The 19,861-nt window shown below is 39.0% G+C and overlaps 1 protein-coding gene across 1 annotated transcript in view; it reads left to right on the top strand.

The window, feature by feature from the left end:
• Positions 1 to 17,511, top strand: part of FERMT2 (FERM domain containing kindlin 2) — a 69,646-nt gene extending 52,135 nt beyond the window's left edge. Inside the window, exons 8-15 of the mRNA XM_081228092.1 lie at positions 2,083 to 2,217; positions 2,923 to 2,972; positions 4,151 to 4,275; positions 10,888 to 10,994; positions 11,131 to 11,352; positions 14,628 to 14,752; positions 15,082 to 15,223; positions 16,225 to 17,511. Coding sequence (XP_081084218.1) covers positions 2,083 to 2,217; positions 2,923 to 2,972; positions 4,151 to 4,275; positions 10,888 to 10,994; positions 11,131 to 11,352; positions 14,628 to 14,752; positions 15,082 to 15,223; positions 16,225 to 16,398 — 1,080 coding nt within the window. The 3' untranslated portion in view covers positions 16,399 to 17,511. The remainder of the gene's footprint in view (positions 1 to 2,082; positions 2,218 to 2,922; positions 2,973 to 4,150; positions 4,276 to 10,887; positions 10,995 to 11,130; positions 11,353 to 14,627; positions 14,753 to 15,081; positions 15,224 to 16,224) is intronic.
• Positions 17,512 to 19,861: the final 2,350 nt, after the last annotated feature.

Here is a 19,861-nt window from a genome sequence, read left to right as displayed (position 1 = left end):
GGAGACTGAATGCCCCAAAGCATAGCTTTCCTGGACTATTTTAGAATATAGATTCATTGAGAGAATTTTGGACTACAAATCCCCTGAGTTGTTGGAAGCCTTCCAAGAGACTGACCCAAAGCCTCTTGGAAGCCATCCAGTACAAGAAGGGGGAAACTGAAAGTATGGCTAGGAGATGCCTAGGGTTTTTTATTTTAGACATACGTTACAATCTGAACTATTCTCTCGTTAGAGCTTCTGGTTCCTTGTGTAAAATAAGTCTACAATAGTAAAAAGAAACAAAATAATTCAAAGTAAGAAGCTGTGGATAAAAAAAATTAAATTAGGTAAGTTAGTAACACTGTTTTTCAAGTATTTAGGTCCAATCATGTATTGTAACATTTAATAGATACCCCATGCCCCTTTGAAATCAAAACTGGATTTTATGACTAGTCCCATTCACATCCAGGATTTCTCCAGTATAACTCAGAAGGACCTTTTGCATGAGAATCATCTAAGGTACTTAGTAAAAATGCAGACTCCAGGCTGGACCCCATATTTGCTGAATCAGAATCTCTGGGGGTAAACGAACCTAAGCATCTATATTTTTAACCAGCTCTCCATATGCTTCTTAATATGCTCTGATATTTGCAGCCACTACCTGGGGGCCTCACCTTGCCTTTTTGTTCATGATTTGTGAATATGAAAATTTCTACCACTATAAGGATCTCATTTCAGCACAACTGAAGATATAGCCAGAGAGTAGTCATTACTAATTCACTAAATCTTAAAATACAGAGGAATGTTGATATTTGGCCTCAGGATTAGTTCACTAAATGTTCCCATGAATAGATTGTATTCAGTGAATGAATCCTTCAGAAATATGGATTGCTACTTAGTGTTTTGAAAGGTAACTGATTAAGTGATTTAAAAGTTCTGCTTAACTTTGTATAAAACCTCTCTAAAGTTTAGCATCTAATCTAATCATTAATATTTGTTCTAAACCACTTACCTAAGTGTATTTAAAATCATAACTAGTTCTATACCCAAAGATCTTTCTATCTACATATAGGAGGAGTTATCACTGCTCATTATATATATACATATATGTATATGGGAGTATTCATGTGTGTCAGTGCTGGTATATGTATTCACATATAAACGTATTCTACCTTATTCTAATGTGTGAATGAGAAGGTAAATGTCATTTCTCTCTGATCAGGTTTTCAGCATTGAGTTGAGGATGGGGGAAAGTGGAACTTTAGTTTTCAACATAATAGTGATAACTAAATTTCCTCTGCTGGATAATAGTAGTAATATAAGGTAACCAGTGTTAATCCATTTCTACAGAAGACCTTATGCATATTCTGTTCATTCATCCAATACTTGTTGGTTCTAGCATGCGTTTTAGACGTGGAATACTGCAGTGGGAAAAAAAGACAGTTAAAAGTCTCTGCTCGTGGACTTCCCTGGTGGCGCAGTGGTTATGAATCCACCTGCCGGTGCAGGGGACACAGGTTTGAGCCCTAGTCCGGGAAGATCCCACATGCCACAGAGCAACTAAGCCTGTGCGCCACAACTACTGAGCCTGCACTCTAGAGCCCGCGAGCCACAACTACTGAAGCCCGTGTGCCTAGAGCCCGTGCTCCGCAACAAGAAAAGCCACTCCAATGAGAAGCCCGCGCACCACAACAAAGAGTAGCCCCCGCTCGCCACAACTAGAGAAAGCCCGTGCACAGCAATGAAGACCCAGTGCAGCCAAAAATAAATAAATAAATTTATTACCAAAAAAAAAAAAAAAGTCTCTGCTCATGTAGAGTTCAGTGGGAGAGGCGTTAACTCTCTAAATTCTACGGACACCCAAACTGAATTCATTTGTATTTGTCCAGGGACCCTACTTTTTTGAGTAAACATTTATTAGCAGGTTTAGGACATTGATTTCAGGTGCCATGCCCATTATTTTCCTATCCTTCTAATTCTTAGAGACGTTTAGGTTTTCAGATTAGGTGATGAAAGACATTCAGTATAGATACAGATAATAATCTCATTTTAGAATTTATAGTTAGAACAATCATTTAAATAAAATATCACTTCTGGTTTCAGTATCATATCAATAAGCTGTCGATCATGACATCAGAGAATCATTTGAACAACAGTGACAAAGAAGTGGATGAAGTTGATGCTGCCCTTTCAGACCTGGAGATTACTTTGGAAGGGGGTAAAACATCAACAATTTTGGTAGGGTGAATCTTTTACCTACTAATTTAGTTTGAACTGATCTTTATACCTTTCTGTGGAATTAGGTTTTCATGGGGGATACAGAGAAATATTTAGTGCTTTAGAAAATACAGACATCAATTTTCCAGAAAACTTCCAGGGAAATTTTTTAACATTAATATTGTTCTAGTGTCTAGTGCTTCCAACACAGTAAAGATAGATCTTGACAGTCTGCACACTCTCTTACAAGTAGTGGGAGAATATTTCTTCAGCGGAAAAATTAATCTCAGGTCATGGTAAAATCCATTTAGTGATCTCCAAATTTGAAATATTACAAAAAGAAGAGAAAAATAGATCTCAGGAAAATTTTTAAATGCTTAGGTGTTAGTTATCACAGAAGAAACACTATTTTAAGGACTGTTACGAGTTACAAAAGTTCCATATGCAGCTATAAGCAGTTTTAGCTATATTAAAATCAACAGTATATTCTTGTGGGTTGTATAACTTGCTATTTTGATCAAATTTTTAATAGCTTTTTATGCCATTTGAAAATACCATTGTACTATGTGACCATATAATATGATTGTACCTTTAAAATCTTTATAATCTGTATTTTATGTAATTTTCCTTGTTTACTGAATAAGCTGGTTCTTGATATCAGATACTAAACAGTAGAGTTTCAAATTTTTTTTTCATGAGAAAAAAATGATTTAATTCTTTTCCTAGGGGGACATCACTTCCATTCCTGAACTTGCTGACTATATTAAAGTTTTCAAGTAAGTACAAAAGGGGAGGAATTCCAAATATTAATGAATAAATGTCAGTTTTATAGCCATGTTTACGTTTTTGAAATTTACTCTGACTGGCAAATGAGGGAAAATAACCATCTTTACCAAATTAAAATTGCAGTACTTATTAAGTTGTTTTATCTGATAAACATTTTCCTTAAGGTGGGGGAGGAGATTGTGTAAACCTAGATGGATTGCATCATGCAGATTCTGAAACATACAGTGGCATATCAGTATAAAGCATCCCGTCTGGGTGAAAGCAGTACATAATGAACTGCTATTGTCAGTGGCTGCTTCTTTGTTTAGAGCCCCAGAATCTATTGAGTTCTATTCATTTGTTGATGGGACATTTTATAACAAGGTTCCAGTGTATCTTACCTAGACTTTTAAACGGTCGATCTAGTCATACTCCACAGAATCAAGAGCGCTAGGCATTAAGGCAGAAAGAGGAAAGGAGGTGATGTGGAATATAAGATATAAAGCCATTTTGGAATAAACCACTTACTGTAGGTGAACATATAACAGCTCCACATATGTAACATTTCTGAGCTAATGGCACAATTTCAAATGCTGCTCTCTACCCTACTTTGTTCTCCCTTTACACACCTTTTTTAACTACCTGCACTTTTCCTTATCCTCTCTTCCTCATGCTTCATGTTTGACATTGGAGTGACAAGTTAAAATCACCACTGAAATACATGCCTGAGAGATAAGCACTTCCCTCACTTTAGTCTTGCCAGGTAAACTTGCTTGTTTAGAGAGGCTCCAAAGGCAGCCCTATGGACGTCATGAGCTTGCAGGTAATTACAGGACCTAGGAACCTTCCAATTATTGACATTTACTTCACCTTTATTTTCCTATGCTTTCCATGTGACCTGCTAGTGATAGGGACAGCTACAACTGACAGAAATACTGGAATGTTTGCCTTAGTGTCTTCCTCTGCCCACTCACTGAAAGATCTTCCTGAGTAGATTGAGAAAGGAGGGGCAAATCCAGTAACAGCAACATTGAATATAACACACTGGCCAAAAGGGAACTGAATTCAGCATATGTAAAACTTGGTCTCAGACTTTTAACATTGTGAAACTTTGCTGCTAAAACATAGCATTGATAAAGTTATTTCAAAAGTGTTTTTTTTTTTTCTTCTAATTCTCTTTGACACATAGGCCAAAAAAGCTGACTCTAAAAGGTTACAAGCAGTATTGGTGCACCTTTAAAGACACATCTATTTCTTGCTATAAGAGCAAAGAAGAATCCAGTGGCACACCAGCTCATCAGATGAACCTAAGAGGTAAGGAAAGCCTTGGAATGACCAATATTGATGGTGGAATATCTGTTAGCTAACATTCAGTATACTTTGTTTTGCTGGGGGATAAAGTTGTTTAGTTTTTCAGTTTCTTAACTCCTTTAGGTACTTTTTTATGTTTAGTATTCAATTTCACATGAATATTTTGTTGTAATCTCTGTGCAGTCCTCACTTGAAGTGTGTGATTCTACTTCTATCCCAAGTACATTTATGATGGCTCTTTTCTGTTCTTCAGTATTAGGACATTTAGGTTTGCCTCATTCTGCAGGAGCCGCCCACTTAATTTTCAGATTCTGCCTCATTCTCATCTGTGCTGTAGGCACCTCCTCCCAGATTTGCTGGTTTCTCCCTTCCTCATCAGCATCCTACTCCTCTTTCTGACCTTCACTGGTAACAAGCTGGTCCAGCTCAGGTCCCCAGTCTCCTGGTTTTCTGGCTCACCAGTGGGTTAGCCACCTGCAGGGTTTGGCTGAGTGCTTCCCCTTTCCCAACACCTCTTCCCTGCACGTTTTCGTCATCTTCCACACTGCTCTTGTCCTGGCCCCTGGGGCAGCCCCAGGATACCCCTCGGAGGCTCCTGCTAGCTGACAACCTGAATCTCATTGGTTTCCTCTTATTTCTTCAGATCCAAAGCTGTCTCAGAACAGGGGCTGGTATTTGAGGCACACATTGCTGGACCTGTTTCCGCGGTCCTGTGGCAGCTGTGGCGGGCTTGCTTCCTGTGGCCCAGACTGAGCCTGGCTGAGGGTCAGAGCTGCTGGTTTTGGTCTTTTTTTTCTGTTCAGGTCTGTGGAGTTGCAGCTTCATTTGGTTTTAGTGAGTTCTGTTGGTTCTTCACACTGCTCCTTCACCACTCTCATCTGTTGGATGCACTGGTTCAGGTGGTAGGAGAGTTCCCGCTCCAGGTTGGTCTGGTTCTTCTGTGGCTGGAGGACATCCTGCTGCCTCTTTCTGTGATTCTCTGCAGCCTTTATCTGGTCTTGCAGATTGTTCATGAGCCTCTCACTTGCGGTGATGTTACTTAAAACTGCCAGCTCACTTCCGGTGTAGATACCAGTTCCTCCAGGAAGCCTGCTCTCCCCAGGCTCCCCGGCACTCGCTGCCCCAGGCACCCAGCATGCTTGGTGGGGGACGCGGCAGGTTGGCTCCTTGCTGCTCCACACTCCTTTTACTGTGCCTTCCCTTACAGCAAAGCTGCAGGACCAAAATACATCTTCCAGACTCATTTCCAGTGGTATTTAGATTCCAGTCAGATGCATTCTTGTGAGACTTGAATTCCTGAGTTAAGAAGGGGTTGGAGAGGCAGTTAAGAAAGGAGTTAGGTGCTTCCGGGCCCTGGAGTTACATCTGTAGATCTGTATTCTTAATTTTTCTTAGTAAATTGTGCATTAGTATATTTCAACACGATGTCCAAATCTCTACCCTATCTCTATTCTGCCCAGTAGTCATCCGAACTATTGCTGTATAGTTACACACATTTTAATAAATAGAAAGACCTCTGCCCTGGGTAGATGATTGCTATGCCCATGTGTTGAAATTCTGTAATTTTCCTAAAACTTCTAGTTAGATTCACTGTCTTTTTCTCTAAGTCACGAGCTTAACTTTTAAGTCTTTACCATTATTTGTTACTCTCAAAATCTATTGCAGCTGTCCTCTTGCTCCCCTTCTAAGCTGCTCAGGACCAGCTGCAATTATCCACTCTTGATTTAGAGACTTAATCTGTCTTCTGGCCCCTGTCTTCTCTGTCCCTATTACATCCTTAATCATCTCCTTCTATAACTGAGAAGTTAAGTCCTGGTATGGAGAACAGCCTACAGGGTGTCCCAACCCCACTTCTCCCAAGTCCTCCCAAAGGAGCACTTTTCTAGCACATCACACTGGTGAAGGTAACACTAGACTAAGAATCAAACGGCCTAGATTCTGCTCTGCCACTAAACTAAATCAAATGGCCTAGATTCTGTTCTGCTCTGTGATTTTGGAAAAGTAGCCTATCTGGACCTTAGTATCTTCCTCTGAGTAATGAGAGTGTTGGACTGGATGTTCTCTAAGGCCCCTAAGATATCTAAAATGCACAGTTCTAAAAAGTGCAGTTCAGCAGATGCCGATTGATCTCCTGCCATGAACTGTGCTAGGTACTAGAGACAGGAGCAAGAAGAGATTATAGTCGCATCCTTCAAGATGTTTAGAGCATGTCAGGAGATAAACTGCTACAATTCGGGCAATAAATAGTACTTTAAAAAGTAAGCAATAGGGCTTCCCTGGTGGCTCAGTGGTTGAGAGTCCGCCTGCCGATGCAGGGGACACGGGTTCATGCCCCGGTCCGGGAAGATCCCACATGCCACAGAGCGGCTGGGCCCGTGAGCCATGGCCGCCGAGCCTGCGTGTCCGGAGCCTGTGCTCCGCAACAGGAGAGGCCACAGCAGTGAGAGGCCCAAGTACCGCAAAAAAAAAAAAAAAAAAAAAAAGGTAAGCAATAGATCAGAGGAGCAAAGAGGTAAGGGTGCTGTACCAGTTAGTCTTCAGTGACGTTGGAGAGAATTAGGAGAGACTTCATGGAAAATAATGTCACAGTTAAGATCCAAAACAGAAAATTGTGATCTGTGGAAGGAAGGAGGAGAGTTGGTAAAAGAGACTGGTGTGCAAATGCGTGGAGAGAAGCATCAGCAGTCACAGGGCGGGTTGTGCTTCCGGAATATGGAGTTTAAGTGGGGAGGGTGAACCCTTCCTTAATAGCTGTTGAATCCATTCCTGCTAATTATGAGAGGTAATAGCAGAAGAAATTGGCAGGAATTAGAGGATAAAATGGTTAAGTTTTTTAAACTGGCAGCAATGAAGTGACACTGAAAGATTATTATGAAAATGATGGGATCCATCATATTTATATTGGCTACAGTATAGAGGAGTAATTTTAGAGCAGTGATAGTGATGCGAATTATGTTTATCAATATGGGTGGAGAAAAGGGCGCAACTTCATTAGGTTCTGAGGAAGTTCAATCAACAGACTGGGTGATTGACCTGGGAGAGGCTTGGGGAGGGACTTGATTCTGGCTTATATAGCTGGGTGGATAGGGTGGTATTGGGATTGAGAATATAGAAGAGATGAGCTTGGGGAGGAAGATGAGCTTAATTTAATTGGGTTATTTTAAATTTGCGGTGCTGGTGGGATATCTGTTTGGCGCGTGGGCGAGATCCAGGCTGCAGATAGTGATGTGGCGGCAGTTAGTATTAACGGGGGATGTGGCCACTGGAATAGTTGTCTGAGGGCAGGATCCTGCAGGACGCCCATGTTTAGGGGACAGGGCAGATGAGAGGAGGGGGAACTTGCAAGGGACGTAAACCACAAAAAATAATACATAGGAAGACCATGGAAATGACGCATGAGGGAAGTTAAGGTAAAAGTTGTTTCGAAAAGGACAGTGTAGTCAATAGTGTCAAATGCTACAGAAAAGTAAGATTACGGCTACATGGAGGTGGTTAGTAACCTTGATTAAGAACAGATTCAGCAGATTTCAGTGGGCTTTTAAGTATGGGAGCCAAAGTACAGTCATTGAGAGGTAAATAGGAAACAAAGATAGATTTTTTTTTTTTTTTTTTTTTTTTTTTTCCTGTACTCGGGCCTCTCACTGTTGTGGCCTCTCCCGTTGCGGAGCACAGGCTCCGGACGCGCAGGTTCAGCGGCCATGGCTCACGGGCCCAGCCACTCCGCGGCATGTGGGATCTTCCCAGACCGGGGCACGAACCCGTGTCCCCTGCATCGGCAGGTGGACTCTCAACCACTGCGCCACCAGGGAAGCCCCCAAAGATAGCTTTTTGATGAACCTCATCTGTGACAGAGAAGGAGGAAAGAGGGCAGTAATAGAAGAGAGAGGTATAAGGTAGAGGAGAGAGGCATTTTATGGTTTAAGATGAGAGACTCAAGGAAGTTAAATGCTGATGGAAACGTCACAGTAGAAAGAAAGGAAGGGAGGTGGGAGGAGAAGATCTCTGTGATGGAGCAAGGCTCCTGACGGGTGGTAGAAAATTCAGCCCACTCGGACGTAAGAGCCTTGGGAGGAGAGACACCTCTTCCACTGTGTGGAAGCAAGGGCAGCCAGGTTTATCTGCTTTGGTGGCAGGAAGTTGGGGCACCTCACTTTTGATGGCTTTCATCTTCTTGGGAAAGTAATGTGAGGTTGTCCCCTGAGAATGAGTGGCATAGGAGGCCTGAGAAGATGTGAAATAAACATTGTTGAGAATGTCTGTTAACACAGAAGGCTTCCCAGCCTCAACGGGCAGGCTAAGGTTGGGAATTGACGAATTTCTGGTGAAACTTATCTGCCCAGTTTTGTGATTTTTTTTTTTTCTCCCCCTTTCCCTCCTAGAGTGCTCAGCAGCCAGAGCAGAGGCAAGTAAGTGGTAGATGGCTGGGTTGAGCTAGGGTTAAGGTTTTACTGAGTGTGTATAATGGAAAGACAGTGAGTCTGGGGAGTTGGAGGTGACAGCTGGTGCAGTGGGGTCCAGGTGGGACTGCAGAGAAGGAAGATGTGGAAACATGATGGGGAGAAAGTGATAGGGTCGCAGGATTGGGTCTCTCAAAGACTTTGAGGAGATTTAGGATGGAAGATTGTGGTCAGAGTGGGCTGTTTGCATTTAATGCTTCAGAGGACTAGTAATTGGGTTACAGTGAGGTCCAGCATGGTTACCATGGAAGCAGGTAGCCTGTGCTTGGAGCAGGCGTGGGGTGAATACTGTCTGAAAGGTGGCTACTGAGTGCCTCTGTGCTTACACTAGTGCCTGAGTTACCACTCGCTTGGTCTCTCACTTTTTAGGTTTTTTTGGTATTTTACTTTAAAAAGAGGTCTAATTATAATGGGCTTGGGTACTTTAAATCTACTTGCATGATTAATGAAATTTGTGGCAAAGATTGTGTATCTTCAAACATCTCTTTGTTTTAACTTTGCAGGTTAAACACATTGCCACACAACTTCCTAATTGTTTCCAATGATTGTATAGGAGTTAATGTGGTAGCTATTTATGTGGAGTAAATATTCTAAAAAGAAAGCAAAGAGGGGAGAAGGTCCATCAAATTAATGATTGAAGTTAATTCTAGAGAGGAGAGGATCTCTCCTTTATCTGACATGTTCTGTTTCTTTTATATGATACTTAAAACATTTATGTGATGGGGGAAAAATGACAATTTAAACATATGTTCTTTTTGTGTGATAGATACATAGAGGTTTATTATCTTGTTCCTTGTACTCTCTGTGCCGGGAGAAGTTGCTCCAGTACAAGGAGAAAGGCAACAGCAGGCCCTGCTAACAGTTTACATTCTTCCTCATAGAGCCTACTGGATGGTCTTAACATGTATTGAGGGTGACATGGACTAAGTACTAACACTTGGAATACTCTTTAGGGAGCTTTGACATGTTCATTATCTTATTGATCCTTACAGCATCCCTGTGAGGTAGAGTTTAAAGGTCAGGGTATTTGGGCATAAATAAATTGGACATGATTATGAAGTGGTTGAGAAGGGTCTGGAACCCAAATCTGTCTGCTTGCAGAGCTCTTCTTCACTCTATTATACTGGTTACTAATTTATTCTGACCATTGTCCCATTATCTAACTGGGTATATACATTCAATAAATCTGTGTTCTCTTCTGTAAAGCCACCAGCTAACGGTTAACAGAGTTGGTTACATGGATTTTTATAATCCATAAATGTATGTATTCCTGAAAACCTGCCAGTAGAGTGAAATTCTGCATGCCACTTATTTTCATACTGACTTCCCATGTATATAAGTTTATGTTACCTTCTATACCAGATGGACTCCTAATATATTGTGCTTACAGTTAATTTTCCATATGTACAAAGAAATGATTAAGAAACTATTTTTGTTCAAATGATCACCCTCTGAATCGAACTACTTGTTAAATATTCCAACACCCTGGAGTTTTGGAAGGAGGCCTGTGCCCAGGAGCATTCAGTTGAATCAGGAGATCCTGTGCCTCCCCTCCCCTGTGCCGTTAAGCTTCTTGCTTCCACACAGGAATAGGAGAGGAGAGCAGCTGAGTTAGGGAGCAGTGGGTCCTAAGGAGGCCCTTACATAGGACTCTAGCTCAAACTGGGTAATCCACCCAAAACATGCCTTTTTTTAAAAGCATCATAAAAGTCATTTATTCTGACCCAAACACAGTTAAGTTAGAATTTAATTAGAGAAAGATATTTAAAAATCCCTGTACATTTAGAATCTTAGGGAAAAAATCCCAAATAACTTAAGATTCAAAGAACTGAATGATACTAAAACAATACATATAAAACTTGTGGGATGGAGTGCAAGTGTTTTTGGTAAAATATCCTTTTAATAGGACTCTTTCCTTCTCTTCTCAATCAAGGGCCACAAACTCTGTGCCGTTAAATCTCTTGTGTATTATATAGATCTGATTCTTTGCTCCACCCCCGGACAAAATTACTGAGCATAAAGAATTTATTCCCTGTTTTATAGATTCCATGGCACCAAACTTTCAACACGTTAAGATGCCATAAAATGAGGGCTGCCTGTATTGGCTTGGGATTTCTTAAGAGTAAATTTGATCATTTTAATAATTTTTTTACTACAGGGTGTGAAGTTACCCCAGATGTGAACATTTCAGGCCAAAAATTTAACATTAAACTCCTCATTCCAGTTGCAGAGGGCATGAATGAAATCTGGCTTCGTTGTGACAATGTAAGTTTTCTGATTAAAAGTAAACCTCAATTTTCTTTGCTTCCTTACTTAGTGAGCTGACCATTCATTCTTATATTTTATACTCAAAGGACCCATCATGTGATAGATTTCAAACCTCAGCATTTCTTTTCAACAGGAAAAACAGTATGCACACTGGATGGCAGCCTGCAGATTGGCCTCCAAAGGCAAGACCATGGCGGACAGTTCTTATAACTTAGAAGTTCAAAATATTCTTTCCTTTCTGAAGATGCAGCATTTAAATCCAGATCCTCAGTTAATACCAGAGCAGATCACAACTGATATAAATCCTGAATGTTTGGTGTCCCCTCGCTATCTAAAAAAGTACAAGAATAAGCAGGTACTTGATTCATTTTACTTCATCTGCTATTTTCTGCTGATTTGTTTTATAATTTTCTACATATACTTTAGTTTCCCCCTCTTAAACACAACTTTTTTATTTTCAGTGGTGGTCTTAATTTCATATCAGGTGGTTAAAATATAAAATAAGAAATAAATAGCTTTCAGTCAGTTTAAATTGGTCGTTTAAGAAAAGCCTTATTATTTTAATATGAAAGATAATGAGGTGGAATATTGGGAGCATATTTATTCTAAACAACCTGAGGAAATCACTCTGCTAACAGGATGTTCTTTCAGGAAATTGAATATGGTCTTACCGCATTGTGTTCCTTAATTCATGCAGCTTTATTCCTTATATAAAGTAAGTCTGATACAAAGCACAGCCAGCATTTCCCAACCAAATCTGTGATGACTCTTCTTGCTGTCAAAATTGATTTTTTTCAGCTTTGGAAATAAACTTTACGAGGGTAGATATAGTCCACGTTGAACATTGTCTTTTCTTAACATTAACAGTCAAAACCTAAGCAACATTGGCATAATGTGACAAAGTTTGGTAAATTTTCATTGAAATTCACTGCTTTTGTTCCCTCTGTTTAGAATTCCTTTCCTGGAAATTAATACCATAAGAGGATTGCTATTTAGGAAAAAGGTTCTTTGGTACAACATAAAAGGTTCTTTGCCAGGGGAGTTTCACTTGGGCTACCCCATAAAAGGTTCTTTGCCAGGGGAGTTTCACTTGGGATAGCCCCCAATATTCTCTACACCCAACATCATGCCATAAAAGGAAAAGGCTCCAGTTTAGGAGGGGAGTGAAGAAGAACTTTGAAATAAGTATTTCATTTTTATTTTTGTTAAGGAGTAATTTTAAAACATTACTGGAAAGGCCCAATGATATATCCAGAACACTTACTAATTCTTAACTTTAAATACAGTCTTTATCATATGGATCTGAAATCACTTAGCTAGAAATGTTCAGAAGTTTTAATCACCAAGTATTCGTCTTTAAGTTACAGAGGTTGTGTAAACTGCATGGAAATGGTCTATCCCACGGTCATATGATGTGGGAGTAGTGAGGAATGGAGGAAATGCTGCCCTGGGGAGCTTTGTGGAATGTAGATTGTAAGTTAAAAAGGGAAAGTGAATCGAGTTCTAATTTCATTTTTTATTCTTAGTTAATTCATTTAAAAAGTATTTATAAAGAGACTTGTTTCTAAAAGTGGATTCATTTGCCTTCAAAGTCAATGAATAGTTTCAGATCTTTAGCAATCTCATTTCACTATCAGGTATTAGGAATAAAAGATCTTAAAGTATAATTGTGAAGATTGCCAAATGTTAGTTTAGTTGTCAGACAGGTATTGTTTTCTCAGAAGCCTTTAAAATGATAGTTTTTGCTTTAAAAAGGTACTTTTCTGTTGGTGAGTTCTTGAATAGATGTCAGCTGAAAATTCTCTTGAGAACAGAGAATGTGTGACTGTCTTTAGCTGGCAGGATGGCAGTATGTGTGTGGTCTGAGATTAAGGATCTTTCTAGCCCTGTCTTCCACATTGGCATCTTATCAAATGCACATTCTTTTTGAGTTCTCCTTTCCCTAACTAGACTTGGAGGTTGAGTCATATTATTGCCCTGACACCTAGTAAGTACTAATAAGCAGGAGTTTAGTTTAGTTTAGTTGTGTCAGGTGTGTACCAGTCATTGGACATATTGCTCAGTAATTGTTTGTTAAACTGTATGATCCAGTGGCACTCCAGGGTCAGGTAGGTCTAAGATGTGCAGGCCATGGGGTCATTCAGCCCTACCAGGGCATAAAGTCTTTGGGTCCATCAATATAGCCTTTGTTATAGTTAATCTACTTTAATTCCTAACAACTATATATTAATTAAATTTGCTATGGATATTTTTTACATAGATGTCTCCCAAACTGGATTTTAACATTTTAAAGGAAAGAATTTTTCTACATCTTATCCATGTTAATCCAAATTGAAATGGACCAATATGTTTATAGCCACCACTCCTACTGTAGTGTATGGCATATTTTTATTTTCCTTTCCAGGAAAAAGGATGCAAAAAACAGATGGTAATTGAGGGATTTGCTTTTCTTGTGTAAATAAAAAAACAGTATGGTCACTGCACTTATTTTATGCCTTCAACTTATTTCTGAAAAGCGGTGCATGGATATATTATCTGACTCAATATGAGACAACATTAAAGGCTTTTGAATATTAATTTTTATTTTGCTACTAAAATAATTAGCTTTACCCTAACCAGTAAGAACTGGTACATGAAGGGGGAAAGGTTATTTGCTCTTAATTTTCTCCCTACAAATTTCTACCCTTAATTTTAGTAACACTTAACAATCTAAAATAATGTGGAGTGTTTCTCAGTATTCTAAATGGAAAGTGAATCGCTGCTTTCTCATTTTCATTTTCATGCTTGCATTTACTTTGCTTGGTTTCCATCTAAAGTAATTTTTTGCATGGTTTTTGGCTGGAATTTTGGTTTGCAGGTGTTACCGCAACTTTTTCTTTGCTTCATTGCCATTTTTTCTGATTGCCTTTTTTTCTTTCTGCTTCCTTTTTCTTTTCCTCGCATTGTCATCTACAGCCAGGCTATATAAGAGATTTGGTAAGTTCTCCATATTTACAAAAAAAAAAGAAAGAAAGAAAAAGAAAAGAAATAACTAAAAATATTTAAAGCCCTAGCTACAATCTCCCCTCATGGATTAATTTCTTTCTACTCTTTGAGGGAATAGTCATCCCAAAGTGAGTATAATTTAAATTAAAAAATTAACCTTTCTAATGATTCCTTTAGAAAAATTTTAAAGTTATTACAGTGATTTCAAGTACTTTAAAGCTGCTAAAATATATATTATTCCTGCTAGAAAGTTGTATGCCAGGTACTCATTCTGATCATATATCTTGGTGCTGAATTTAAAACCCATCATGTATATGAGGATTAGAAAATATAGTTTTATAATGCAGTATCATATGTATGTGTACTTGAATATGTCTCAAGAATGGCAGTTATGCAGTCCTAATAGTTCACTGTTTCTTGACATATGGAAACTAAAATTAAGAAAAAATATATATTGAGGTTTATTTTGGAAAGTCATTATTTTACTAAAATTCCCAAATGTAGCTTCAGATATTTTCTAATTCCAACTCTTGCAATACATAATTTTGGGTGGGGCACATAATTCAATGTTTTAATCTTTTTTGTCTTGATTCTACCATGAAAGAATAATATCTAATGGTAAAGATGATGTTTAACCATGTTTAGATAACAGCAAGAATCTTGGAGGCCCATCAGAATGTAGCTCAGATGAGTCTAATTGAAGCCAAGATGAGATTTATTCAAGCTTGGCAGTCATTACCAGAATTCGGCATCACACACTTTATTGCAAGGTCAGTGGTTCTACTAAGCACCTATGTGTAAACCTTAATCTGTGCCTTTTTACTTAATCTACTTCATATAATTAGAAATTAAACATTTAAAGCTACCTCCTGAGACCCATTAACCTGTTACACAGTAAAATTTAAAGAATGTTGGAATGTATTTTCTATACTTAAAATTGTTTCATCAAAAATTCAAAATGATTGCATTTCTGTTTTGTGCAAGAATAGCACTTTTTTTAGAATTAAAACACACGTGTCTTGAAGAAAAACAGACCAACATGTCCCCCTCCCACCCCCAACATGTTTTAAAACATTTATTTATGTTTTTAATGCTGTAGATTCCAAGGGGGCAAAAAAGAAGAACTTATTGGAATTGCATACAACAGACTGATTAGGATGGACGCCAGCACAGGAGATGCAATTAAAACCTGGCGTTTCAGTAACATGAAACAGTGGAATGTAAACTGGGAAATAAAAATGGTAAGCTGTAACTATGCTACTTGAATGCGTATGTAGTCTGTCTGCTAAAAATGAATGAATTAAGAAGAAAAAGGCCTATAAATTCTATTCATTTCCTACTTAAACTTGCCTATTTCATAACTAGCCTAGATATTCTAAGAACATAAGATGTTACAATATTGCCTCATCTTTAAGGTTATCTTTCTATAACGGATAAATAGATAAATATTTCTATTTAGATAAATATTTGTGAGTGGAAATAAATATTTCCACTCACAAACAGCAGCCACTCTTTATTGAATGCCTGTGCCAGGCATGATACTAGATGTTTTATATGTGTACCGTATTTCTAAACCTCACCTCAGCCCTGTAAGGTTGATGGATTATCCCCACTTTACAAATGAGGACACTAGAATTTAGAGGACTGAGGGCCGTCACTGTCCATGACCACACACTTAGTAACAGAATCAGAATTCAAACTGGGATACTTAGGGCTCTAAAGCCTGGCACATCATGCTGCCCCTAGCCTTGGAGTACATGATCATCACTTAAACAGAATGTTTTACTAGTAAGTCATCTGTTTTAGGGTCGCTGGGTTTGTTGTATCGATTTCAGTTACTTCATAGAATCTTGTATTTCTGAAATACTCAAACATGAAACCTAAAGGTTAAATATCTAAAGCAGATATTAAACACAGGAAGTAGGTTTTCTCCCAGGACTTCAAGAGAGACATTCTCATTAATTGAATCACCAGAGACCATTTGGGAACCTAATGACCTAAAGCCCCCTTGCATTCAGTCTTCCTTTTCAGAACAAGAAAACTAAAAAAGAGGAGGGGAGGGGTTAGTAAACTTGAGTTATGCTTTTGGACTTAAAGGCATTATTAGTTTAGGATTAAAAAATATTTGAGGACCAGCAAGTATTTTGTGATAAGGACAGACCTTAATTAAGCACAGTAGCTTCACTTGGACCCAACCATCTGGAGTTTTGCAGGGACTGATCGTTCTCTGTCTTTGTTCTAGGTCACTGTAGAGTTTGCAGATGAAGTACGATTGTCCTTCATTTGTACTGAAGTAGATTGCAAAGTGGTTCATGAATTCATTGGTGGCTACATATTTCTCTCAACACGTGCAAAAGACCAAAATGAGAGTTTAGATGAAGAGATGTTCTACAAACTTACCAGTGGTTGGGTGTGAACAGAAATGCTGTGTAATGAAGCTCCATGGCCATAACAGTTATTTAAGTTTAAAAGCTGTTGTTTGTTATATGCTGCTTAATAAAGTAAGCTTGAAATTTATTATTTTATCATGAAAACATTTTTGCCTTACCAGACCAGTTAATATGTGCACTAACAAGCACGACTATTAATCGCTATCATGATACAATATATGGACTTGAATATGGCACACGTTCCTTAGGGCCATGAATTGAAAACTGAAGTAGTGGGCAAGTCAGAAACAAAACATCACTGATTCAAGCTAGCCAAACTATGTAAGAAACTCAAGCCATCTACTTTAAAGCTATCCAGGGCTTAAACTATATGAAGTCTGTTTATCATGTTTAATGCATGTGTTTTAATGTATGCTTAATTTGACCTCGTATTTTTCAAACAGCCTACTTCTGGTCGCCATTTGTCGTCCGTCTGCCCCCAACCCCCCCAAGATAAATCAGGCCTGCAGAAGGTGCCTGATATTTAATACTGTCGTTGTTTGATCTTGAAGGAAATAGCTGTTAGTCGTCATGCCTGGTTTGTTTTTGTCCTTGAATAAGCATGTATGTATATTGTCTTGTGTTTTTATTTTTACACCATATTGTATTACAACACTTTTAGTATTCACCAGCATATTCACTGTCTGCCTAAAATATGCAACCTTTGCATTACAATATGAAGTAAAGGTCTATGAAGTATGCATTTTGTGTAACTAATGTACAAACACAAATTTTATAAAATTGTACAGTTTTTTAAAGAACTACTCACAACTAGCAAGTGGCTTGGATGTTGCATCTTTGCATTAATTAAATGCTCTTTAACATATAATTAATGTGCAGTTTTAATATCTGCTAAATTAAGGATGACTTCATTATAGTCATGATTTGCCACAGTGTCCTTAACTCGAATGCCTGGACTGGCTGTGTTCTAGTCTGTTGCGCTGTTACAATCTGCATTGGTGCTAGTCAGAAAATTCCTAGCTCACGTAGCCCAGAAGGGTGCCAGGGAGGGGTAGATTACCAGTATTGTTCAATAATCCATGGTTTAAAGACTGTGTAAATGCATTGTATTTTAAATAAAAGCAAACTCTTTTATTTAATGTTTCTTTCGTACTTCTTGTTTTGACTGTTCACATGGCGTTAACTTTGCAGAAATGATCTTTTGCCTTTGGAAGTGCTCCACCTGCAGCTTGTGAGCACAGCTTGCTTAGTGTTCTGGAGTGTCACCAGACAGACAGGCTTACTCTCTAAGATGGAGCCTTCCACTTAAATAGAAACCCCTCATTTTTCCTACTACTTAGGAATGAACTGTAAAAGATTTATATGTTAGACATGCAGCTATAAACAGAAATATGACAGATGAACCGCACTGTTGACTTGGGCAGAACTGGTTTTAAACAGCAAAATGACTCAGTTTCAAAAACTACAATTTTTATGAATTTACTCCGTATTGTTACTGCTATCCCATCATCACTGAGACTCAGAACTTCAGTTCTGGACTTTCTCCTTTACCCCGTGTGCAGTTCATCAGGCCAAGCCCTGCTGATATTTCCCTCATGCAGCCCAGCATCTTTCATTTGTCATTGCTCTCACCATCCCCTGAATTCAGGCCTTTGGTCTGTGTCACATTCTCCATGGCTTTTCTTCGTGCTCTAAGGCCAGGTCATAACATAAATTTAAGAGCTCCTTCCCATTAAAAAAAAAAAGTAATAATATGTTCCCTTAAGTACAGATCACCAACTTGTACAGTCACTTGCTAAAAGCCCTAAAATATATTTAGTCTGTGGCGTGCCCGAGTCGTTGATGGCCCCACGGCCTCCCCACAAGGGAGAGAGTAGCCTCTGTGCTGACTTCCCTGCCTCTGGTTGCCCCACTGCCCTCCCAGTGATTTCAAGAATAATTTAGCCCCAGCACAGCAACAGCCTATGCTCTAATAACTCTTGGTTGCTTACAGCATAAAAGAGAAAAGTCCCCAGTTAAGTGCTCAGAGGTCTTCTGTGGCCTGTTTCCCAGGTCACATTTTTTCACCCTATCTCCCAACAGTCTTCTGCGTACTTCACTCAAACTGGGCGGCTGCAGACACACTTTGCACTTGCCCATCTCCATGTCATCCCCCAAACCTGGGATGTCTTCATCCCCAAACCTTCTAGTCTCCACCTGTCCAAATCTCAGCTTTCCACAGCATTTTAGAAATTTTAGAAAGAGCTCAAGTGTTCTTTCTTCCATGAATACTTCCAAGTTTCCTTGTAGCCAAAAATTTTCTCTTTCTCTGAACTGCCATTGAATTTGGTCCTTTTTGGAACTTAAGAGCAATCATCTTTATTGAATATATCCTATTGCCCCTAATAAATTATTACTTCCTTGAGGACTGGATCTGAGCCTCATGGTTTCTACCTAGGATCAGTTAACATACATTTGTTTACTGAATATAGTGATGGCCATCTTGGAAATCAAGGAATTATTACAACTTAGAATTTTTCAGCCTCAGCATAGTTTAATACGGAGGAAACAAACATTTTTGGCACACCAACTGCGTGCACTGAGAGGCATGCTAAGTGCTTTCACATACATTATCTAAAGATTCGTGCAATTCAACCTCATTTTATATGTGAAGCTCAGAGAGGCCAAGTGACCTGTTTGAAGTCACACAGCTATAACTGACAAGTGCCAAGGCAGAGCTAGAAGTGGAACCCTGGTTTCCATCTCCCTGTCCAGTGGTATTAAAAACAAAGCCTTCATGAATCCTGGGGAACCCTATTGGTGGTGATCTCTCTACAGAGATGATACCAGTCCATGAAAAGAACACTGGCAGGGCCTGCAGCAACATAGTTTCTGGTTTCTGCTCAGTGACTCAGCTTTAAGTGGATGTGAAGGCTCAGGGGATGGGAGACTAAGCTCCCTCCTGACTCTCTCTTAAATCAGGAGGTTATAGACCAGCTGGAAGCCCCTGATGTAGTTAATCAGTAATCTTCACTTCGTACAAATTATTTTTTACAAAACCTTGAACTTCAAGTCAGGTACCTAGAGACGTGAACTTATTTTTCCCCGGTATTACTGAGGTATAATTGACAAAACGGTAAGATATTTAAAGTGTACATTGTGAGTTGAGGTAGGTACACACTATGAAAGGATTCCCACCACCTAGCTAATTAACACATCTGTAACCCCAGAGACATGAACTTTGTAGAAGGAAAGCCACTTGGCAGTCCTTGACTTGCTCTTACACAGGCCAAAAGGCAACAGTGTAGCAGATAGTGCTTATTTCATTTTGTATTCCATAGGTTTTTTTTTTATGTTAAAAGTCTTATTAAGGTGCTTTAGTTATCAGTGATGTAGTGGGATCAGACCAACCTAGGTTCCTGACCCTTAATTTATGTAGGAAAAACCACAGAGTTAACTGTACCTACACTGAATGTAGTAGTTTCTTAGTAAAATGTTAGGTGGTTTTAA

Source organism: Mesoplodon bidens (genome assembly GCF_964165515.1).
Source record: "Mesoplodon bidens genome assembly, chromosome: 3".
Taxonomy (NCBI): domain Eukaryota; kingdom Metazoa; phylum Chordata; class Mammalia; order Artiodactyla; family Ziphiidae; genus Mesoplodon; species Mesoplodon bidens.
This window is presented reverse-complemented; position numbering and strand designations above follow the sequence as displayed.